The sequence below is a fragment of the Stegostoma tigrinum genome, chromosome 17 (assembly GCF_030684315.1).
Source record: "Stegostoma tigrinum isolate sSteTig4 chromosome 17, sSteTig4.hap1, whole genome shotgun sequence".
NCBI lineage: Eukaryota > Metazoa > Chordata > Chondrichthyes > Orectolobiformes > Stegostomatidae > Stegostoma > Stegostoma tigrinum.
Genome location: NC_081370.1, coordinates 26,104,908 through 26,130,357, shown reverse-complemented (window position 1 = coordinate 26,130,357; position 25,450 = coordinate 26,104,908). Strand labels below are relative to the sequence as shown.

Below are 25,450 nucleotides of genomic sequence, written 5' to 3'. Positions count from 1 at the left end.
AGCAAATCTCTTCCACAACCTCTGCAAAAAGGTTCCTTCTGGTGCCCAAAATCATAGTCACGAGGGTCAAGCTATTTTATACAGGTCCAAAAATCGACTCTTTGCTCCTGTATTCTATTTACAAAGCCTACGAGAATTCTCAGTTTTCAGTACTACACACTTTACAACCATAACTTTGTAAGCCAATTGCACATGACTTAGTCATTCATACTTACAACCTGTTCTGCCTCCATGAACCTCGCGCTTTGTCAACATAATTCTTTTTCAAGAGCTCTTCTTGATATTTTCTCAAGTACTACGCATTATTTCTGGAGATTTCTTTTTGGATTTCAGAGGCTCCATTTTCATTCTCATTAACTGAATTATTAGAGAACACAGAACACAGAAGAGTACAGGTCCTTCGACCCATGATGTTGTGCCGACCTATTATCCTACTCTAAGATCAAACTACCCTGCAGACCTACATTTTACTATCATCCATGTGCCTATCCAAGAGTCAATTGAATATCTTTCATGTATCTGACTCCACTATGACCGCTGGCAGCGCATTCCACACACCCACTGCTCTCTGTGCAAAGAACCTACCTCTGACATCTCCCCTATCCTTCCTTCAATCCCCTTAAAATTGTGCTCACTTGTAATAGTCATTTCCGTCCTGGGAAAAAGTCTCTGACTATCCAATCTATCTATGCCTCTCATCATCTTGTACACCTCTATCAAGTCACCTCTCATCCTTCTTCGCTCCAATGAGAAAAGCCCTAGCTCCCTCAACCTTTCCTCTTAAAACCTGCCCTCCAGTCCAGGCAGCATTCAGTGATATTGTCACTTGGTAACAATACCTCTTGTATTTGTGGTGACGTATGGGGTATTTGGGCTCAAGCAAAAACAGAATTACATGAATTACTGTCCTCAATTATTAATCCTCCATTAAACTTAGATCTATGTTACATAAGTAAATCATTAATTTCCTAGAGACATGGTAATTAAATTGGCACAAGACACATTATTAAGAAAAACTTTTCTCAAAATGACAGACACTTCTACCCCCAAAAAAGCCATCACCCCAAGCACACCTTACACATGCTAGTGAGGTCAAAGCTAATGCATTTTCATCACACATTGACAAAGCTGGAAAATTTTATTTGTAGTTACGACCCTGACAAACGTGTTAGAATTCTTTGACGAGGTAACAAGTAGGTTAGACCAGGGAAACCCAGTAGATGTTATCTATCTAGACTTCCAAAAGGCCTTTGATACAGTGCCTCACGGGAGGCTGCTGAGCAAGGTGAGGGTCCATGGTGTTCGAGGTGAGCTACTGGCTTGGATTGAGGATTGGCTGTCTGACAGAAGGCAGAGAGTTGGGATAAAAGGCTCTTTTTCGGAATGGCAACCAGTGACGAGCGGTGTCCCGCAAGGTTCAGTGTTGGGGCCACAGCTGTTCACCTTATATATTAATGATCTGGATGAAGGGACCGGGGGCATTCTGGCGAAGTTTGCCGATGATACGAAGATAAGTGGACAGGCAGGTAGTAGTGAGGAGGTGGGGAAGCTGCAGAAAGAATTAGACAGTTTAGAAGAGTGGTCCAGGAAATGGCTGATGAAATTCAATATGAGTAAATGTAAGGTTTTGCACTTTGGAAAAAAGAATACGGGCATTGACTATTTTCTAAACGGCAAGAAAATTTGCAAATCAGAAGTGCAAAGGGATCTGGGAGTGTTGGTCCAGGATTCTCTAAAGGTTAACTTGCAGGTAGAGTCTGTAATTAAGAAAGCGAATGTAATGTTGTTGTTTATCTCAAGAGGGTTGGAATATAAAAGCAGCAACGTGCTTCTGAGGCTTTATAAGGCTCTAGTTAGAACATAGAACATAGAACATAGAACAGTACAGCACAGAACAGGCCCTTCAGCCCACAATGTTGTGCCGACCATTGATCCTCATGTATGCACCCTCAAATTTCTGTGACCATATACATGTCCAGCAGTCTCTTAAATGACCCCAATGACCTTGCTTCCACAACTGCTGCTGGCAACGCATTCCATGCTCTCACAACTCTCTGCGTAAAGAACCTGCCTCTGACATCCCCTCTATACTTTCCACCAACCAGCTTAAAACTATGACCCCTCGTGCTAGCCATTTCTGCCCTGGGAAATAGTCTCTGGCTATCAACTCTATCTATGCCTCTCATTATCTTGTATACCTCAATTAGGTCCCCTCTCCTCCTCCTTTTCTCCAATGAAAAGAGACCGAGCTCAGTCAACCTCTCTTCATAAGATAAGCCCTCCAGTCCAGGCAGCATCCTGGTAAACCTCCTCTGAACCCTCTCCAAAGCATCCACATCTTTCCTATAATAGGGCGCCCAGAACTGGACGCAGTATTCCAAGTGCGGTCTAACCAAAGTTTTATAGAGCTGCAACAAGATCTCACGACTCTTAAACTCAATCCCCCTGTTAATGAAAGCCAAAACACCATATGCTTTCTTAACAACCCTGTCCACTTGGGTGGCCATTTTAAGGGATCTATGTATCTGCACACCAAGATCCCTCTGTTCCTCCACGCTGCCAAGAATCCTATCCTTAATCCTGTACTCAGCTTTCAAATTCGACCTTCCAAAATGCATCACCTCGCATTTATCCAGGTTGAACTCCATCTGCCACCTCTCAGCCCATCTCTGCATCCTGTCAATGTCCCGCTGCAGCCTACAACAGCCCTCTACACTGTCAACGACACCTCCGACCTTTGTGTCATCTGCAAACTTGCTGACCCATCCTTCAATTCCCTCGTCCAAGTCATTAATAAAAATTACAAACAGTAGAGGCCCAAGGACAGAGCCCTGTGGAACTCCACTCACCACTGACTTCCAGGCAGAATATTTTCCTTCTACTACCACTCGCTGTCTTCTGTTGGCCAGCCAATTCTGTATCCAAGCAGCTAAGTTCCCCTGTATCCCATTCCTCCTGACCTTCTGAATGAGCCTACCATGGGGAACCTTATCAAATGCCTTACTGAAGTCCATATACACCACATCCACAGCTCGACCCTCATCAACTTTTCTCGTCACATCCTCAAAAAACTCGATAAGGTTTGTAAGGCATGACCTACCCCTCACAAAGCCGTGCTGACTGTATTTGATCAAGCCATGCTCTTCCAGATGGTCATAAATCTTATCCCTCAGAATCCTTTCTAACAACTTGCAGACGACAGACGTGAGACTTACTGGTCTATAATTGCCGGGGATTTCCCTATTTCCTTTCCTGAAGAGAGGAATTACATTTGCCTCTCTCCAGTCCTCAGGTACGACTCCAGTGGAGAGCGAGGATGCAAAGATCTTCGCAAGTGGCGAAGCAATTGCATTTCTCGCTTCCCAAAGCAGCCGAGGACAAATCTGATCCGGCCCCATTTAGAATACTGTGTCCAATTTTGGGTCCCACACCTCAGGAAGGACATACTAGCCCTGGAGCGTGTCCAGCGGAGATTCACATGGATGATCCCTGGAATGGTAGGTTTAACGTATGATGAACGGCTAAGGATCCTGGGATTGTACTCATTAGAGGTTAGAAGGTTGAGGGGAGATCTAATAGAAACTTACAAGATAATGTATGGCTTAGAAGTGGTGGACGCTAGGAAGTTGTTTTTGTTAGGCGGAGAGACTAGGACCCGTGGGCACAGCCTTAAAATTAGAGGGGATAAATTTAAAACTGAAATGAGACACCATTTCTTCAGCCAGAGAGTAGTGGGCTTGTGGAATTCATTGGCGCAGAGTGTAGCGGAGGCCGGGACATTGGATGCCTTCAAGGCAGAGATTGACAAATTCTTGATCTCAAAAGGAATCAAGGGCTATGGGGAGAGTGCAGGGAAGTGGTGTTGAAATGCCCATCAGCCATGATTTAAATGGCAGAGTGGACTTGATGGGCCGAATGGCCTTACTTCCACTCCTATGTCTTATGGACCCTACATGCTGCATCTTAGAGCTCAATTGCAGATGGACATTTAGCAAGCAACAATGTTGACTACAAAAGCATCCACTATGTTTCTCCCCATATAATAGCTCCTGATATTAAGCAGCCTTAAATTCGAGATTGCACATTCATTTTCAAGAAATTTATTGCTTTAGTGGTGATTAAAGGTTTTCCAGGCTCCTAGGTAGTTGCACATTGCATTGTTGACAGTTTAAAGACTGCTCTATCTCCTTTGCAGCCTGCTTTTCCATCCATTATTTTCTAACCTCCAGCTTTACTCACAACATTGCAAGTTCCTTCTTTTATTCTTACACCTTAAGCCTCCTTCTTCTCTCTAACATATAGCCTCCCTCTTCTCACACCTTGTAATTTCCTTCTTTCCACCTCCTTGCAGCCTCCTTCTTCCTACCCAAGCCTTTGCAGCCTTATCTTTTCCACCACTGATCCCGACAGCCTCCTCCATCCAATCTTCCTTTAACAAGCAGCATTCTTTGGAATCCACTGACAACGATCCCCAAATGCTGAGAGCCATATTCAGAAAAAACCCCTAAAGCCAGGTCTCCCACTGACAGCAATCCCAGCCGCTAGCCAACCTCATGCACTCGCCTTCCAAGCTGTACCTTCAACTATTAGGTGGTGCTCTCCTGTGTTTAAATGAAAGTGGAGAGAAAAGGCTTATGTTTGAAGGAGCAGAGCCTTGCAGATGCTGCCTCTTTTATGCAGCCCTTGGCTACATTACCCTCAGCCAAAGATGTCCCCACAAGGGACAAGAGTATCATGGACACCTTCTCTGCTGGGCCCTCACCAGTCCACATGGTTTACCAGACTGCTGAATGGGAATGAATGCCTGGATTTTGACTAAGTGGCAATGAAAGAATAGTTCTAAGGCTGAATAATATTGGTTTGCTTGGGAATTTGCAGATGGTAGTGCTCCCGTGCTTCCCTTATTCCAGGTGTCAGCGGTTGCACATATGAAAGCTGGTAGGCTACGGAGATGCTTGTAAATGGGAAATTCTGTTACCACTGTGCTCCAGTGGTGAAGAGAATGAATATTCAATTTAGTGGGTTGGTTTGCTAATTAAATAGGCTGCTTTGCCTTGGCTTTTCATCCAAGATTATTTTAATTTTCAAAGAGATATTAGCAAGCTAATTTTGGACAGTTGGAAAGGAATTTGTTTAAAAAGCAGTAATGCTAGTCCATCATGAACAGATTCAGAGGATGTTAAAAAATTCTTTCAGGGGAAGTGGGCATCCCTTGCTGGGCCAGCATTTATTTCCAATCTCTAGTTGTTTTTGAGAAGATGGTGATGAGCTGCCTTCTTGAACTACAGCAGTTCATCTGGTATACTTAGACCCACAATACTACTGGGGAAAATGTTTCAAGACTTTGACCCAGTGACATTAAAGGAATGGCAATATTTACCCAATTAGAATGATGAGTAGCATGGAGAGGAACTTGCAAGTGATGGTGTTTCTGTACATCTGTCGCCCATGCCCTTCCAGATGTTAGCAGTCATGGGTTTGGAATGTTCTGTGTAAATGAATTGGCGAATTTCTGCAGTGCATCTTGTAGATGCTAAGTACTACTGCTACTGAGCATTGGTATTGAAGGGACTGAATGTTTGTGGATGTGGTGGCAATCAAGTGGGCTGTTTTATCCCGAATATTGTGAAGTTTCTGGAATGTTGAAGATGCATTCATCAAGGCAAGCAGGGAGTATTCCTTCACACATCTGACTTATGCCTTGTAGATGGTAGACATGCTTTAGTCAGTCAGGAGGTGAATTTCCTGCAGCAGGATTCCTAGCCTCTGACCTGCTTTTGTGTCCACAGTGTTTACATAACTAGCTCACTTTGTTTCTGGTTAATGGTATCTCGCAGGATTTTAATATTATGTGATTCAGCAATGGTAATGCCATTGAAAGCCAAGGCTAATGGTATGATTCTCTCTTGTTGGAGATGGTTATTGCCTGGCACTTGTGTAGCATGAATGTTATTTGCCACTGTTAGCGCTAACTGGGATACTATCTAGATCTTGCTGCGTTTGAACATGGATGGCTTCAGTATCTGAGGTGGTGTGAATGGTGCTGAACGTTATGCAGTCAGAAGCAAACATTCCCACTTCTGGCCTTATGACGGAAAGATGTTCATTGATGAAACAGTTGAAGACGGTTGGCCGTGGAACACTGTTCTATGAAATACACATTACAGAAGTATTCATATACTTCTCTTTCTGTTCTCAGTTTGTTGGAAAAATGCCACTGAGTTCACAAAATATCACGAAAACAAATTAAATCTTATCTGTCTTCTCTGTTTAAGGAGAAGGGGAGCAGAAATATTGTCAAGGTGGATCTAATGAAAGCTACTGAGAAACAAGTACATATATTTTTCAATATAGAGGACTGCATGTCATGTGACATGAGCATGAAAATTACTTAGACTGGATGAGACTGCTTTTAAGTTTCTACTACACAATCTGTCCTTAAAAACAGGGACCAAAATGGCACACAGAACAAAAGCACCATTTTGAGTTTTTACCTCAGCTGGTTTTCCAGTAGACTTCAATCTTAATGAACGAACCTTCTACCAGAAACTGAAGTAGCTTCATAAACTTAGCCTAATCAGGATTAAGTGAAGTACTGCAACATGCAACACTATTTTAGTCTCTCATCTACATTGATACTACCAATTCTGGCTTCTATTCACCAAACATCAACAATAAGATTTAGGTAAAGGCTGCTTTTGCTAACACTCGCAGAATTGTCAAGTACAATAAGGTAAAGATACGTGCAGGTTTAGCGAACATTTTTATTGTAAACACAGAGTGTTTTTTTCCTTAAAAATTGGCACATTTACGGACTTTGCAATTGTTGCTTTTGCAAAAATGTTGGCTGTTGCTCCAGAGTTCAACATCCATTCATTCCCAATATGACTATACCTCCTAATCACAGTGTTGGTATAAGCTCTTTGAAATCATCCCACTTGTCAAGTTTTGCCCTTCCAGATTAGAAAGGTATCTATCAGCTTTCTACATCATAAGACGATCAGCTTTCTACCCACCGTGCACCTGATTCATATAAAAATCATCCCCATCCATTTAATAACATGATAACAGGAAGGATTAATGTATAGCGCAAAATGTTAAGACGAAAAATAAAAACATTCCTTCACTTTCAAGTTATAGTTTAAAATCCAATACTATGGTTTGTTTTTTTGTTCTATTTTATAAATTACACAGTACCTTGTTATAATTGGAAATTATTCCAGCCCTTTCTTCTGCAATTAATGTCTCCAGATCTTTCTTCATGTCAAAAACTGAAGAAAAAATGAAAATCATTAGTACATAATTCATATTAAAATTACCATATTTCAAAACTGTAAAACTGAGCAAACATTTTTTTAATGAACTACCAAGATGCACACTAACACTGGAAATGCCTCCTAGATTGAGAAATATACTGATTGCATAAAATAAATTGAGTCACAACCTCTCAATCCTTAGCATAATCATGGAAAGGGAACTGGCCAGGATTTTGACAGTGCTAGAGCCTTCTCGTTAATATAATTCTTTATGAGAACCTTTTCTGTGTAATTCACTTCATTTTAGATGACGCTCTCCACATTGCTTGCAGATCATAAGCTGAATTTTACGCTGACGTAGAATCAGGGGCACAAATTTGTTCATTCTTGACTAGCTTGCCCCATACAATGGCAATTAGGCTGTTAATTGGTTTGAAGTGGGACCCTGCCCCATCTAGGAGGGTGTCCCACCTCTGAAAACTGTCAACTGGTTAATCAAATAGCCAGATGCTCTTTTGTCGCAGCAGGGCAATTGTGAGCAATTCTCCATTGCCAGGAGCTAACAGGAACAATTTGGGACCATCAAGTGCATTTAAACTCAATATCATTTTATATTATCAGCATCATTTTATTTATAATTTGATCCCAATTACCCAGCAGACAAGTGACCTCTTTGACCTCTTCTAAATCTCTATTAATTTCAGCTTAAAACCGAACAGAATAACAGTCCAAGGCAACTCAGTGTCAGAATGTGGCCTTCTACTGGCAAAGTACAACATCAATGTTCTTGTCTGACAGCAGGAATCCACTAGGTTTTGGAATAGAAAGCTATATAATTGAAACTATGCATGTTTATTCAAGAAACAAAATCAACAATGACCACATTTCATCAAAAAACCTTCGTCCACAATTTCTTTCAGTTAGCATTCCCAATTCTTAGTGTCAATTTCTACAAATAGGGCTCTGGGTAAATTAGCTCTGATCATTATTCTTTCAATGGCGTGTCTTCAAGCTCCATTTTAGAATATCAGACCAATCCAGGCTTACAAATCAGCACAGTAATGGCGGAGTTCTGCATTGTTGAAACTACTGAATCCTGTTATGTAAACATGAAATGAACTGTGCCGAGACAGCTGAAAACCAATTTTTCCACTTCCTGTAAAATCATGAAATGCAACTACAAATATAAAGACTGTCTTTTCATAGAAAAACAACTATTTTAAAGACTGATGATTACTGAAGGATTTGTGTAGATTTTAAAAGCAAGTAACCCGACACTCATTGCAAACACTGCTTACACATCTTGTTGTTCATGCAGTGGTTGAAGTGTTGCTTGCAGACAAGCTGAAGAAGAGTTGTTTGTATAAATGGAGATTCAGCCAGCAACAAGTAGCTGGTTGGTTCGTGGACGAGGAACCATTTGGCGATGACAAAGGCCTTCTGCCTGCCAACAGATTGTGATTGGTTGTCAGGCAGCTGAACAGCTTGAGGCTGCAAACAGGATAGTGAGAATCTTTCAGTCTCACAGCAGCTCAGGAACTGTCTATTATTGGCAGAAAATTCTACTTTAAGATTGAAAAAAAATTATCTTTTTCCTCCAGCAATTGCTGGAGCTTGTGGCTTTTAATAAAAAAGTCAAAAGACTTTATAAACAACGAACCAGCCCATGCCTCCCATAAACCAGTGAAAGTATTTAGAAAAAGAAATCTGAGAAGCAGCATTTTGATTAGCAATAGAATCATCACTACAGATTATTCAGAGACAAGTGAACTACTTTCACAGTTTTCCATGCATCTATTACATGTGTTTTTGGCATGTGCACGTGGGGTTTAAGGGGAGTTTTAATTAATAACATTGTATGCCAATGTTTTTTTGATGTTTACCTGCAGACAAATCATCGCTGATTGCCAGAAAAACCCATCTGGTTCACTATTATCCTTCAGGGAAGGAAATTGGCCAACCTTACCTGGTCTGGCTCAGATGTGACTCCAGACTCACTGCAAGGTGGCTGACTCTCAATTGCCCTCTGAAAATGGCCTAGCGTGCCACTCAGTCGTAACTATCATGACAAGGTCTCAAAGAAAGATCTTTCATTTCTTTGAGACTCCAGATCACCTGGCATTGGCCTAGGCACTGGAAAAGACAGTGAGAGAAACAGCCCTGTCAACACTGCAAAGTCCGACTCACTAACATCTAGCGAGTGCAAAAATTGGAGAGCTGTCTCACAGACTAGTTAAGCAACAGCATGACACTGTCATGCTCACAGAATCATACCTTACAGACAATGCTCCAGATACCATCAAATCATCCCTGGGTTTGTCCTGTCCCACCAAAAAGACAGACCGGCAGAGGTGGTGGCACAGTGTTATATAGTAGGGAGAGTGTTGCTCTAGGAGTACTCAACATTGACTCTGGACTCCATGAAGGCTCATGTCTTCAGGTTATAAAATGGGCAATGAAATCTCCTGGTGATTAGCACATACCGTCCTCCCGCAGTTGACAAATCAGTATTCCTCCAGGTACAGCAACACTTGGATGAAGCACTGAGAAAGGCAAGGGCACAAAATGTACTCTCGGCGGAGGATTTAAATGTCCACCAAAAGTGGCTTAGCAGCAGTACTACAGATCGGGCTGGTCAGCTCCCAAAGGACATAGCTGCTAGACTGGGTCTGCAGCAGGTGGTGAGGGAACGAACATGAAGGAAAAGCATACTTGACCTCATCCTTACCAGGTGCAGTTGCATCTGCTCATGATGGTATCACTGAGAGTGATCACCGCACAGTCCTTGTAGAAACGAAGTCACGCTTTCCCATTGAGAATAACCTCCCTCATGCTGCGCACCACTATGCATATGCTAAATGGAGCAGACTTCAAACAGATCTAGCAACTCAAGACTGGTCATCCATGAGGCACTGTGGACCAACAACAACAGCAGAATTGAACTCCAGCACAATCTGTAACCTCATAGCCCAGCATATCCCCCACTCAACCATTACCATCAAGGCACAGGGTCAATTCTGGTTCAATGGAGTGCGCAGGAGGGCATGCCAGGAGCAGCACCAGGCATACCTGAAGATGAGCTATCAACCTGGTGAAACCAACAAACAGGGCTATTTGCACACCAAACAGCAAAAGCAGCAAGTGATAGACAGAGCTAAGCGATCCTACAACCAGTGGATCAAATTTAAGCTCTGCAGTCCTGCCACATCCAGTCATGAATGGCAGTGGACAATTAAACAACTCACTGGAGGAGGCAGCTCCACAACTATCCCCAAACTCAATGACAGAGGAGTCTAGCACATCAGTGCAAAAGAAGGCTGAAGCATTCTCAGCCATCTTCAGCCAGAAGTGCCAAATGGATGATCTATCTCCAGTGGTCCCCAGCGTGACAGATACCAATCTTCAGCCAATTTGATTCACTCCATGTGAGATCAAGAAACAGTTGGAGGTATGGGATAATGCAAAGGCTACCAGCCCTGACAACATTCTGGCAACAGTACTGAAGATTTGCACTCCAGAACTTGCAGCTCCCCCAGCTAAGCAGTTCCAGTACAGTTACAACACTGGTATCGACCCAGCAAATGGAAAATTGCCCAAGTACATCCTGTACACAAAACGTTGGACATATCCAACCCAGCCAATTACTGCCCCTTCAGTCTAACCTCAATCATAAGTAAAGTGATGGAAGGCATCATCAACAGAGCTATCAAGCAGCACCTGCTCAGCAATAACCTGCTTAGTGATGCCCAGTTTGGGTTCTGCCAGGGCCACTCAGCTCTGGACGTCATTACAGCCTTGGTTCAAACATGGGCAAAAGAGCTGAATTCCAGAGGCGAGGTGAGAGCGACAGCCCTTGATACCAAGGCTGCATTCAACCTCATGCAGCATCAAAGAGCCCTAGCAAAACTGGAATCAATGCATATCGGGGGCAAACTTTCTGGGGGTTGCAGTCATTCATGACACATAGGAAGACGGTTGTGGTTGTTGGAGGTCAATCATCTCAGCTCCAGGACTTCTCTGCAGGAGTTCCTCAGGGTAGTGTGCTAGGCCCTACCACCTTCAGCTGTTTCATCAATGACCTTCCCTCTATCATAAGGTCAGAAGTGGGGATGTTTGTCGATGATTACACAATGATCAGCACTATTTGTGACTCCTCAGATCCTGAAGCAGTCCATTTTCACATGCAACAAGATCTGGACAATATCCAGGCCTGGGCTGACAAGTGGAAGTGACACTCACAACCCACAAATGCCAGGCTATGACCATCACGAATGAGAGATAATCTAACCACTATGCCTTGACATTCAATATCACTGAATCCCCCACTATCAACAATGTGGGGGTCATCATTAACCAGAAACTCAACTGGACTCACCACATAAACAGAGTGGCTATAAAAGCAGGTCAGAAGCTAGCAATACTGTGGTGAGTAACTCAACTCCTGATTCCTCAAAGCCTGTCCACCATCTACAAGGCACAAGCCAGGTGTGTGATAGAATACTCCCCATTTGCCTGGATGAGTGCAGCCCCAACAACATAAGAAGCTTGACACCATCCAGGACAAAGCAGCTCACTTGATTGGCACTGTATCAATAAATATCCACTCCCTCCACCACTGGCGCTCAGTAACAGCAGTGTGTACTATTTACGAGATGCACTACGAAAATTCACCAAAGATCCTCATACAGTACCTTCCAAATCCATCACCACTTCCATCCAGAAGGACAAGAGCAACAGACATATGGGAACACCACCACCTTCAAGATCCCCTCAAAGCCACTCACCAGCCTGACTTGGAAATATATCGCCGTTCCTTGACTGTCTCTGGGTCAAAATTTTGGAATTCTCTCCTTAATGGCATTGTGGGTCAACCCACAGCTGGTGGACTGCAGCAGTTCAAGAAAGCAGCTCAGCACCACCTTCTCCAGGGCAACTAGGGATGGGCAAGAAACACTGGCCAGCCAGCAACGTGCACATCCCACAAATGAATAGAAATATAACACTAAACAAAAACTGAAAGCACTGCAGAAGGTGTGAATCGGCATGCTTAGAAGAGATGTGGCAGTGAGTTAAAAATGAAATTAATAAGTTCTGAGGAAGGATCATGGACGCAAAACGTTAACTCTGTTTTCTTTTCTGAGATTTTCCAGCAACGTTGTTTTTGTTCCTGGAAAAAATCTAAGAGATAGGCAAACTGGGGATTTATTTTTCTGCACAGAATCTTTAACTTCTATTACTCCAGAAAATAAGGCAGAGAGGTGAAGAAGTGCAAGTAAAGGTCTTCCAGAACTTATGGCCTAGGCAAATGAAGCTGTGGTCACAAATGCAGAGCGGTTAAAATTGGTGACAGACAAATGAACATAGCTCAAAAGTTTGAGAGGCTAGAAAAAATTACAGATCCAGCAAGAGGCGCCATGGAAGGATTTAGAGAGGATAGAATGTGGGAGACCAGGTAGGTACATTGGAATATTCATATCTAGAGGTAATGAAGAATGAATGAGGATTTCAGCAACACATGAACAGAGGCAGGCTGAAGTTGGCTAATGTTATGGAATTGCAAATAGGTGGTCTTCCTGATGGCATGTCAGGGTTAAATGCAACATCAAGATTACAAACAGATTCCTTAATCTCAGAGGGTTGTCAGCAATGGGAATTAAATCAGTAGCCAGGAAAGAGAGTTTAGAGCAGGGATCACAAACAATAACCTCATGAATGACGAAAACAAAGCAGGCAGGGACACTTAACTGAGCGAGAAGCAAATTGTTAGAAATGCAATGGCAGATGAAAATTGATTAAGTTGGGAATAGAGTAAAGGGCTGATCATGCTTCCTGCTGGCTTGCTGCACGAATTTTTTAAAAACATATTAGCATGTCATATTTGCTTATTATTAAAACAAACCATGAGGTTTACTTCTATCTTTCGAATTAGGTTTGCAGCAAATGGGAAATGTGCATCTGGTTAAAGGTAGCATACAGCAGCTAAGGTCTTCTTCCTAAAGTGAACTTGTACTGTGAAGGGATAATGGGAACTGCAGATGCTGGAGATTCCAAGATAATAAAATGTGAGGCTGGATGAACACAGCAGGCCAAGCAGCATCTCAGGAGCACAAAAGCTGACGTTTCGGGCCTAGACCCTTCATCAGAGCTCTGATGAAGGGTCTAGGCCCGAAACGTCAGCTTTTGTGCTCCTGAGATGCTGCTTGGCCTGCTGTGTTCATCCAGCCTCACATTTTATTATCTTGTACTGTGAAGGAGTTTTTCTTGTCGTGAGAGCTTTGCTGAAACAGGGGAAAGGAGGTAGTGATGTACCGACACCAAGTGGAGGCTGAAAGAGAAATAGGGCATGACTGACCATGGAAGGAAAGAAGAGAGGTGCAACCCTATGAAGGCTAATAGGAGGCAGAGGGAGGAAGGCAGACAGCAAGGAAGGCCAGTATCAACAGACAATAAACAGCTCAAGTATGACTGTGATGAGATCCAAGTTTAAACAAACAAGGTCAATGGTGAGATCCAACAGGATCAAAGGCAGTGTACAGCAGATCAATGACAGCATTGTTTAAATGTGGCACCTAGACATTTGATTCCATAAAGCAAAAGTGGGCAGGCAACTTCATGTCCAACGGTGCTGCATGATTAGCTGGAGCCCTTCACCCTGAATTTAAAACTTGATTGGCTGTTAGATGACTGCATGTGGCTAGTTGCTTTGCCTTCAAGTGAAAATTCCACAAATTTTCAGTCCCATCACTGGGAACTTTGAAATGAAAGTGAGATTTCCTCCAACAGAGAAAAACTCTGCTCATCCATTCCTGAATGTCTGATAAACAATCTGATGAGTTAAGAACAGTGGAGATGTTAGGAGTGATGATGAGGTAGAGCTGGGTTTAATCAACTTACAACAAAGCTAATGCATTGCATTCAGAAGATGTAACTGAATGGCAGCATGCAGATGTGAAATAGTAAAGGGAAAAGGATAGATCCTTAGGGGACACCAGAGCTAAGAGTGTAGAAGGAAGAGAAGCCAGTATAACTGATTCTCTAGCTATTATTAAAAAAACAAGAAAGGAACTAGGTAGAGCAGACCCATTTTGTTGGATGAAATTGGAGAAGAATGATATGATCAGCTGTGCTAAAGGCTGAAGACAGGTTGAGAAGTATATGGAGTCAAAGTTTGCCATTATCACAGTCACATAGAATGTAATTTGTGACCTTGATAACAGCCATATAGAACTGTGAGAGTGGAGGGATCTGATTCAAGGAATTCAAAGGAAGCTCCAGGAAAGAAGAGAATGGATTTAGAAGAGGACAACCATTCAAGAATTTTAGAATGAAAACAAGTTGGAGATGGTGTGGGAGTTTTCTCCTCAGGTAGTGTCCGAAGCTCAACCATTTTCAGCTGCATCAATGACCTTCCCTCCACCATTAGGTCGGAAGTGGGGATTTTAGACAATAGATGCAGGAGTAGGCCATTTGGCCCTTCAAGCCAGCACCACCATTCATTATGATCATGGCTGATCATCCACAATCAGTATCCTGTTCCTGCCTTATCCCCATAACCCTTGATTCCACTATCTTTAAGAGCTCTATCCATCTCTTTCTTGAAAGTATCCAGAGAGCTGGCCTCTACTGCCTTCTCGGGCAGAGCATTCCATATATCCACCACTCTCTGGGTGAAGAAGTTTTTCCTCAACTCTGTTCTAAATGGCTTACCCCTTATTTTTAAACTGTGTCCTCTGGTTCTGGATTCACCCATCAGCGGAAACATGCTTCCTGCCTCCAGAGTGTCCAATCCCTTAATAATCTTATACGTCTCAATCAGATCCCCTGTTATCTTCCTAAACTCAAGTGTATACAAACCCAGTCGCTCCACAATCTTTCAACATATGATAGTCCCGCCATTCCTGGAATTGACCTCGTGAGCCTACGCTGCACTCCCTCAATAGCCAGAATGTCTTCCTCAAATTTGGAGGCCAAAACTGCACACAATACTCCAGGTGCGGTCTCACCAGGGCCCTGAACAGCTGCAGAAGGACCTCTTTGCTCCTGTACTCTCTTCCTCTTGTTATGAAAGCCAGCATGCCATTAGCTTTCTTCACTGCCTGCTGTACCTGCATGCTTGCTTTCATTGACTGACGTACAAGAACACCTAGATCTCGTTGTACTTCCCCTTTACCTAACTTGACTCCATTTAGATAGTAATCTGCCTTCCTGTTCTTGCCACCAAAGTGTATAACCACACATTTATCCACAGTAAACTGCATCTGCCACGCATCTATCCACTCACCTAGCCTGTTCAAATCACCCTGTCTTCTCATAACATCCTCCTCACATTTCACCCTGCCACCCAGCTTTGTGTCATCAGCAAATTTGCTAATATTACTTTCAATGCCTTCATCTATAGCATTAATGTATATTGTAAACAGCTGCGGTCCCAGCACTGAACCTTGTGGTACCCCACTGGTCACCGCCTGCCATTCCGAAAAGGACCCATTTATCACTACTCTTTGCTTCCTGTCAGTCAGCCAATTTTCAATCCAAGTCAGTATTTTGCCCCCAATACCATGTGCACTAATTTTGCTCAACAATCTCCTATGTGGGACTTTATCAAAGGCTTTCTGAAAGTCCAGGTACACTACATCCACTGGTTCTCCCTTGTCCATCTTCATAGATACACGCTCAAAAAATTCCAGAAGATTAGTCAAGCACGATTTCCCCTTCGTAAATCTATGCTGACTCTGACCTATCCTGTTACTGCTATCCAAATGAGTCGTAATTTCATCTTTTATAATTGATTCCAGCATCTTTCCCACCACTGACGTCAGGCTAACCAGTCTATAATTTCCTGTTTTCTCTCTCCCTCCTTTCTTGAAAAGTGGGACAACATTAGCCACCCTCCAATCCACACGAACTGATCTTGAATCTATACATTGGAAGATTTCAGTCATTGATATTTGCACAATATTCAGCATCATCCATAACTCCTCAGGTGTTGAAACAATCCAAGTTTACATGCGACAAGAGCTGGACAACATCCAGGTTTGAGCTGATAAGTGGCAAGTAACATTCAGGCCACACAAGCACCAGGTAATGGCCATTTCCAATAAGACAGCATTGCTGACATAGACTAGAAACTGAACTGGATCAGCCGTACAAATACCGTGGCTACAATTGCAGGTCAAAGGCAAGAAATTCTGTACTGAGTATATTACTTCCTATCTCTCCAGTACCTTTCCAGCATCTACAAAGCACAAGTTACAAGTATGAAGGAATTCTCTCCACTAGCCTGGATAAGTATTTGTTGTCTCTGGTTTGTTGCCTGTGCCACGTGCTAGTGGGCGAGGAATAGGGAGAGAGAGAAGTTGAACACGTGGCTACAGGGATGGTGCAGGAGGGAGGGTTTTGGATTCTTGGATAATTGGGGCTCTTTCTGGGGCAGGTGGGACCTCTACAAGCAAGATGGTCTTCACCTGAACCAGAGGGGTACTGATATCCTGGGGGGGGGAAATTTGCTAAGGCCGTTCGGGTGGGTTTAAACTAATTCAGCAGGGGGATGGGCACCAAAATTGTAGTTCGACTATAGAAAAGGTTGAGAGTAGGGTGGTCCGAAATAAAGTTTCAGGGAAGCAAGATGGCACTGGCAAGCAAGACGTTGGATTGAAGTGTATCTACTTCAATGCCAGGAGTGTCCGAAATAAGGTGGGTGAACTTGCAGCATGGGTTAGTACCTGGGACTTCGATGTTGTGGCCATTTCGGAGACATGGATAGAGCAGGGACAGGAATGGTTGTTGCAGGTTCCGGGATTTAGATGTTTCAGTAAGAACAGAGAAGATGGTAAAAGGGGCGGAGGTGTGGCATTGTTGGTCAAGGACAGTATTACAGTTGCAGAAAGGATGTTTGGGGACTCCTCAACTGAGGTAGTATGGGCTGAGGTTAGAAACAGGAAAGGAGAGGTCACCCTGTTGGGAGTTTTCTATAGGCCCCTGAATAGTTCCAGAGATGTAGAGGAAAGGATAGCAAAGATGATTCTCGATAGGAGCGAGAGAGACAGGGTAGTTGTCATGGGGGACTTCAACTTTCCAGATATTGACTGGGAACACTATAGTTCGAGTACTATAGATGGGTTAGTTTTTGTCCAGTGTGTGCAGGAGGGCTTCCTGACACAGTATGTAGATAGGCCAACAAGGGGCGAAGCCACATTAGATTTGGTACTGGGTAATGAGCCCAGCCAGGTGTTAGATTTGGAAGTAGGTGAGCACTTTGGTGATAGCGATCACAATTCTGTTATGTTTACTTTAGTGATGGAAAGGGATAGGTGTATACCACTGGGCAAGAGTTATAGCTGGGGGAAAGGCAATTACAACAAGATTAGGCAAGATTTAGGGAGCACAGGATGGGGAAGGAAACTGCAGGGGATGGGCACATTAGAAATATGGAGCTTATTCAAGGAAAAGCTCCTGGATGTCCTAGATAAATATGTACCTGTCAGGCAGGGAGGAAGCTGTAGAGTGCGGGAGCCGTGGTTTACGAAGGAGGTGGAATCTCTGGTCAAGAGGAAGAAGGCGGCTTATGTTAGGATGAGATGTGAAGGCTCAGTTAGGGCACTTGAGGGGCTACGAGGTAGCCAGGAAAGACCTCAAGAGAGAGCTCAGAAGAGCCAGGAGGAGACATGAGAAGTTGTTGGTGGATAGGATCAGGGTAAACCCTAAGGCTTTCTATAGGTATTTAAGGAATAAAAGAATGACGAAAGTAAGATTACGCCCAATCAAGGATAGTAGTGGTAAGTTGTGTGTGGAGTCAGATGAGATAGGGGAAGCGCTAAATGAATATTTTTCAACAGTATTCACTCTAGAAAACGACAATGTTGTTGAGGAGAATACTGAGATACAGGCTACTAGACTAGGTGGAATTGAGGTTCACACGGAAGAGGTATTAGAAATCCTTCAGAAGCTGAAGATAGATAAGTCCCCTGGGCTGGATGGGATTTATCCTCAGATCCTCTGGGAAGCCAGGGAGGAGATTGCCGAGCCTTTGGCATTGATCTTTAACTCGTCATTGTCTGCAGGAATAGTGCCAGATGACTGGAGGACAGCAAATGTGGTTCCCCTGTTCAAGAAGGGGAGTAGAGACAACCCTGGTAATTATAGACCAGTGAGCCTTACCTCAGTTGTTGGTAAAGTGTTGGAAAAGGTTATGAGGGTTAGGATTTATAATCATCTAGAAAAGAATACATTGATTAGGGATAGTCAGCACGGTTTTGTGAAGGGAAGGTTGTGCCTCACAAACCTTAGAGTTCTTTGAGAAGGTGACCAAACAGGTAGATGAGAGTACCAAGATAATAAAATGTGAGGCTGGATGAACACATCAGGCCAAGCAGCATCTCAGGAGCACAAAAGCTGACGTTTCAGGCCTAGACCCTTCATCAGAGAGGGGGATGGGGAGAGGGAACTGGAATAAATAGGGAGAGAGGGGGAGGCGGACCGAAGATTTTTATTATCTTGGAATTATCCAGCATCTGCAGTTCCCATTATCTCTGATACTATTTTAACCTCACTGCGAAGCCTCTTCCAGGGATGCCTAACCTGAAGAAGTTACCCTCCTCCCTCCGGACCAACCTCAGGGAATCTCTCTCCCATTGCAACTCTCTTGTAATCTCTTCGGCCTTGAAACTGCTCGCCACCTATCTTCTTTACTCTCCATCTTCGGTCCGCCTCCCCCTCTCTCCCTATTTATTCCAGTTCCCTCTCCCCATCCCCCTCTATGAAGAAGGGTCTAGGCCCGAAACGTCAGCTTTTGTGCTCCTGAGATGCTGCTTGGCCTGCTGTGTTCATCCAGCCTCACATTTTATTATCTTGGAATTCTCCAGCATCTGCAGTTCCCATTATCTCTGGTAGATAAGAGTAAACCAGTTCATGTGGTGTATATGGATTTCAGCAAGGCGTTCGATAAGGTTCCCCACAGTAAGCTATTGTACAAAATGCGGAGGAATGGAATTGTGGGAGATATAGCAGTTTGGATCAGAAATTGGCTTGCTGAAAGAAGACAGAGGGTGGTAGTTGATGGGAAATGTTCATCCTGGAGACCAGTTACTAGTGGTGTACCGCAAGGGTCGGTGTTGGGTCCACTGCTGTTATAAATGACCTGGATGAGGGCGTAGAAGGATGGGTTAGTAAATTTGCAGACAACACTAAGGTCGGTGGAGTTGTGGATCATGACGAAGGATGCTGTAGGTTGCAGACAGACATAGATAAACTGCAGAGCTGGGCTGAGAGGTGGCAAATTGAGTTTAATGCAGACAAGGGTGAGGTGATGCACCTTGGTAGGAGTAACCGGAAGGCAAAGTACAGGGCTAATGGTAAGATTCTTGGTAGTGTAGATGAGCAGAGAGATCTTGGTGTCCATGTACACAGATCCTTGAAAGTTGCCACCCAGGTTGACAGGGCTGTTAAGAAGGCATAGTGTTTTAGCTTTTATTAATAGAGGGATCGAGTTCCGGAACCAAGAGGTTATGGTGAAGCTGTACAAAAATCTGGTGCGGCCGCACTTGGAGTATTGTGTACAGTTCTGGGTCACTGCATTATAAGAAGGCGGTGGAAGCTTTGGAAAGGGTGCAGAGGAGGTTTACTAGGATGTTGCCTGGTATGGAGGGAAGGTTTTACGAGGAAAGGCTGAGGGACTTGAGGCTGTTTTCGTTAGAGAGAAGAAGTTTGAGAGGCGACTTAATTGAAACATATAAAATAATCAGAGGGTTAGATAGGGTGGATAGGGAGAGCCTTTTTCCTCGGATGGTGACGGCGAGCACGAGGGGGCACAGCTTTAAATTGAGGGGTGAAAGATATAGGACAGATGTCAGAGGTAGTTTCTTTACTCAGAGAGTAGTAAGGGAATGGAATGCATTGCCTGCAACGGTAGTAGATTCGCCAACTTTAGGTACATTTACGTCGTCATTGGACAAGCACATGGACATACATGGAATAGTGTAGGTTAGATGGGCTTAAGATCGGTATGACAGGTCGGCGCAACATCGAGGGCCGAAGGGCCTGGACTGTGCTGTAATGTTCTATGTTCTATGTTCAACACTCAAGAAGATTGATATCATCCAGGACAAAGTAAACTGGGTGTTCTGTAACTGCCTATCACCTTTAATATTCGCACCCTTCACCATTGACACACAGCATGAACCATCTACCAGATGTACTGCAGTAGTTCATCAAGGGTCCTCCGGCAACACTTTCCAAACTCTCAACGTACATTACCTACGGGCACATGGATAGCAAATGCATGGGAAAACGGCCTGCAAGTTCTTCTCCAAGTCACACAACACTCTGACTTGGAAACACATTTTGTTTCCTTCATTATTGTTGGATCAAACTCCTGGAATTTGCTTCCAAACAGTATTGTGGGTGCCCCTACTCCGAGAGCTGCAACAGTTCACTATTATTTTGCCTAGGTCAACTAGGGTTGAACAATGAATGCTGGCCTAGCTAATTACACCCCTACCCTGTGAACAAATTATAAAAAAAGGGCCTGCAGGGCCAGAAACAAACAGGCATTAACACCTTGCACCACTGGGAATTCTAATTTCTTGTCAAAGCCACGAATCCTTTCATGAACTGCACTCAACAAGTGTAAATGGCTGCTGCCATCTTCCAGATGCTGTGATGGATGGCATACAAAGAAATTTTCCTGAAATCTCTGGCTGCTCCCTGAAAAGATCTACAGCATTAAAATTGAGGTGTTGGCTTTCATGGCCACTGAAAAAGCCAATATAGCCTTGAATGTTATGATACAAAGTGCTCACTCAAATTTTTTTAAAGAATGTGAGGCTACCAATCTTTACTAGATAGACAAACAGGAAGCTAGAAGAACACAGGAAGCCAGGCAGCACCTGGAGGAAGGGAACAGTCAACATTTCGGGTATTACCTTTCTTCTGCTCTCCCAGACAGTGCATTCCAGATCTACACCAGCCTTTGGGTATTTTCCTCAACTCTGCTCTGAGCCACCTGCATTTCACCTTAAAAGTGTGAAACCCCAAACAGTCAAACAAGCAGGTAAAGAATCGATTGATGAGACTGGCACAGCCATTCCATGAGCTGCAATAGGCATTGATAAGCTGAGGCAACAGCTATTTGCTGTGCTTTAATTGTCAAGTTTTTACACAGATTAGTTTCTTGATTGTGGAAAGCACGATTGGGAGCATGGACTTTCTTCACATTGAACAATCCCATACAGAGTTCTGACCAAACGCCTGGGGTTGGGGTTGGGAAGGAAGATCTTTGGATGCAATAGGCCCGTTGCATCCAGACAGAGTTCAGAGAGATGGCCACAAGAGTCCTTGAGTTGGATTTTCCTAGACGTTGTTAAATAGCTAATCTTCTATGCTTCACTCCTTTTCAAAGGGGTGGGGATTGAAGTAAATGGCCCAGTGATATTATCGCTGGACTGTTAATCCACAGACCCAGGTAATGTTCTGGGGACTGAAGTTCAAAACCTGCAAAACAAGGCAGTTGGTGGAATGTGAATTCAGCAAAAACCTGTGATTAGAAGTCTAACCTTGACTCCATTGTTGATTGTCAGGAAAAACCCATCTGGTTCACTAATGCCTTTTAGGGAAGGAAACTACTGTCCTTACCTGGTCTGGCCTGTCTGTGACTCGAGACCCACAGCAAGTGCTTGACTCTTAACTGCCCTCTGGGCACTCAGGGATAGGCAATAAATGCTGGGCTAGCCTGCGATGCCCACATTCCATGAATTAACAAAAAAATTTTCACAGCTTCAAAGTTGTACAAATCTTGCCCAGCCAACCTTTACATCTCCTACATTATGAGTCCTTTCATGCCAGGGATCAAACTAGTGAAGCTTCTGGGGACTGCCTCCAATACCAATACATCTTTCCTAAGATAAGGGCCCCAAAACTATTCACAGTATTCCAGCTGTCACCAGGGACCTGCTTAGACTTGTATAACAAGAATTCTCAGTGTCTCGTTTGCTCATGGTCAGAGAGGGGATGGGAAGCTACATGTTTGATGAGATTTGCAATTAGTGAGGTTATTAACAAGCAATAATCCCCTCTAATAGGCAACTCAGTGCTCCCTCGCAAGGATCTCACCTTGACAACTTGGGACTTAGTTAAAAGATGCTCATATTGTCGAGATAGATCTTGCGAGCCTTTTCAAGTGATTTTGTCACATGTCTCACCAAAACAAAGATTGTTCAAACTGCTGAGATTCTGGCCCTTATTCCTCAAAATTAAAGATCTTTTTCATAAAAAGATCTCAGTGAGAACAACAGACATTGAGCAGTGTTTCTCAGAACATAAATGGGGGCAGTCACAGCTCTCAGGCTACTGGGTCTCTGAATTTACTCTGCTGTTGGGACCAGCAAAGCAAGCTTCCCCATGCAGCCTACCATCACGGTCGGACCATACTTTAAGAAGAAGTCAGTAAGAAATGCCTCCACTTCAAATCACTGACCACAAGATGCAGGCCATAATGTTAATACGAGTTCTTGGCCATTTAGACTGGTAATAAAGAACGTGTGCATTTGTCTGCACAATGGGTATCAGAAAGCCTAGGGATGCAGGAATGATTAATATTTTCAAAGTGAGATCTTTACATTTTTGTTGATTAACTGAGTAAAAGAAAACGGAGCAAAACAGAATAAATGAAATTAAAGTACAGATCAGCCAGCTGATTGAGAAATGGAACAAGTTTGATTAGCTAATCAAGTACTTGTGTTTTACCAGTTACACTAGGAATGACAGTTACGAACAGATTCACAAATGTATCGTAACTTGAGAAACATGAAGTATATAAATTTATACAAAAGCAAAAGTTGCTGGTAAAGCTCAGCAGGTCTGGCAGCATCTGTGAAGAAAAATCAAACTTATTGTTCCAGGTCTGGCGACCTTTCCTCAGAACTGACAGTAGTTAGGAAAATGTCAGTTTCTCTGCAGAAGATAGGGAGGGGGATGGAGTAGGGAGTAAACAATAGTTCAGGATAGAGCCCAGAGAGAGGGAACAGCAGTTTGATAAACAACTGAGTTGATAATGAGAGATAATAGGAACTGCAGATGCTGGAGAATCCGCGATAAGAAAGTGTAGAGCTGGATGAACACAGCAGGCCAAGCAGCATCTTAGCAGCACAAAAGCTAACGTTTCGTACCTAGACCCTTCATTTCAGAGTTGATAATGATCTGGTTAGGAGGGTGAATAACTATTAAAGGGGACTGTTAGTGTCTAACAATATGTAGTGTGTAAATGGACCAGTGTTACATCTTCAGCTGTTGCGGGGTTTGGTGCCATGGGGGCAGGGGCTGTATTCGGAGTGAAAGAAGGGTCAGTGTGACATTGGTCACCTCACCTTCTCTGCTCCGCTCACAAAATCAACCTAGCTCCCTCCAAATTGACTGCACTCAGTGTGCTTCGATCCAACCCTGACTTTGTTATTAAGACTGGCAATAAATGTGGTGCTGTTGTACTCTGGCATACTGACCTCTACGTTGCAGAGGCTCAGTACCAGCTCTCAGGCACCTCATCCTGTCTTCCCCTGGACTATAACCCCACCATGGCACATCAGGCCACTGTATCAACCATGGTAGCTAACCTCATTTCATCTGGTGATCTCACTGCCACTGCCTCCAAGCTGACAGACCCCAGCCCCGGACAACTCGCTTTTGCCTTCTTCCAAAAATCCACAAACAAGACTATCGTGTAGACCCATTGTTTCAGCCTTCTCCTATTCCACAGAACTCATCTCATCCTATCTTGACTGAGTCTTCTCTCCCCGGCCCAGTCCCTGCCCATATTCATCAGCGATTCCTCTGATGCTTTACGTCAGTTTCAGAATTTCCAGTTTGTAGGCTCCAGCCGCCTCCTCCTTACCACAGATGTGCCATCCCTTTACACGTCCGTCTCCCACCAGGATGGTCTAAGGGCTCTCCAATTCTTCCTGGGGCAAAGGCCTGAGCTGTCCCCACTGGCCACCACCCTCTTCTGTTTGGCTGAGCTCGCCTCACCCTCAACAACTCCTCTTTTAACTTGGTCTCATTTCCTTCAGATCAGAGGGGTCCTATTCTAGCCCCCATGCACAACTCTTTCTCCGATATATCAATGATATCATCAGCGCTGCTCCCTCCTCTCGTCCAGGATTGAAAAGTTCATCAATTTCGCTTCCAATTTCCAACCTGCCTTCACTTTCACCAGGTCTATCTCTGACTCCTCCTTTCCCTTCCTCGATATCTGTGTTTCCATTTCTGGAGGTAGGCCAGCCATTAATATCTATTATAAACCCACTGACTTCCACAGCTACCTGTATTATACATCCTCACATCTTGCTTCCTGTAAAGACTCCATTCCATTCTCTCAGTTTCTCCATCTCTGTCGCATATGCTCAGATGAGGCCAACTTTGACAAGGGAGCATCCAAAATGTCACCTTCTTCCTCAACTGAGAATTCCCCAGCACTGTTGTCAACAGTGCCCTCAACCAGGTCTGACTCACCTCCTGCACTTCCACCCTCATCCCCTCTCTGCCCTCCTGCAACAGCGAAAGGGTTCCCCTCATCCTTACCTGCCATCCCACCAGCATCCACATCCAGAAGATCATCAGATGTCATTTCCATCACGTCCAGTGAGATGCCATCAGCAGACACATACTTCCCTTCCTCCCCTGTCTGCCTTCTGCAGGGAGAATTCCCTCCAGGACACCCTGGTCACATACCCCATTGCTGAAAGGGCTTTCTTTTCCCGTATATATAATTATTTATACTCGCATACATGTCTCCAAATTCCCCTTCAGCAAAGTCACCCCCATTATCATTAAGTAGTCCAAATCCAGTCCCTATATACTTTTCCGTGACATTATCCACAATTATTTTCTTATATTTACTATGCAGTTTGATGATTGACAAAAGTCTGGTTCCCAAAATATGCAATGTAAAATAGTTTGTTTTCCTTTATACTGTACCTTTAAATCCAATTCATTGAAATCACTTGATAAGGGCAGACATACTGTAGGCTATGGCAGTGTCCTTCAATTTTCTTTTACAAATCTCACATCTATCACTTATCTATGAGCTTGGTGTATTCCCTAGCCATTACTTCTATGTCCTTTACAAAAATGTTTAGCCTTTTAGTGGATGGATAAGCATATTGCCAATGTAATGTTCACACAATTGAAGTTTTGTCTTTAAATTTTCA

General features: G+C 43.7%; 1 protein-coding gene across 4 annotated transcripts in view; it reads right to left on the bottom strand.

Moving 5' to 3' along the window:
- The window catches only part of LOC125459510 (uncharacterized), a 230,005-nt gene that overhangs the window by 139,611 nt on the left and 64,944 nt on the right, over window positions 1-25,450 (bottom strand). For all 4 annotated transcript variants that reach the window (XM_048546013.2, XM_048546016.2, XM_048546015.2 and 1 more), the window contains one exon: window positions 7,198-7,271. In XM_048546013.2, the coding sequence (XP_048401970.1) occupies window positions 7,198-7,263 (66 nt within the window). In that variant the 5' untranslated portion in view covers window positions 7,264-7,271. The remainder of the gene's footprint in view (window positions 1-7,197; window positions 7,272-25,450) is intronic.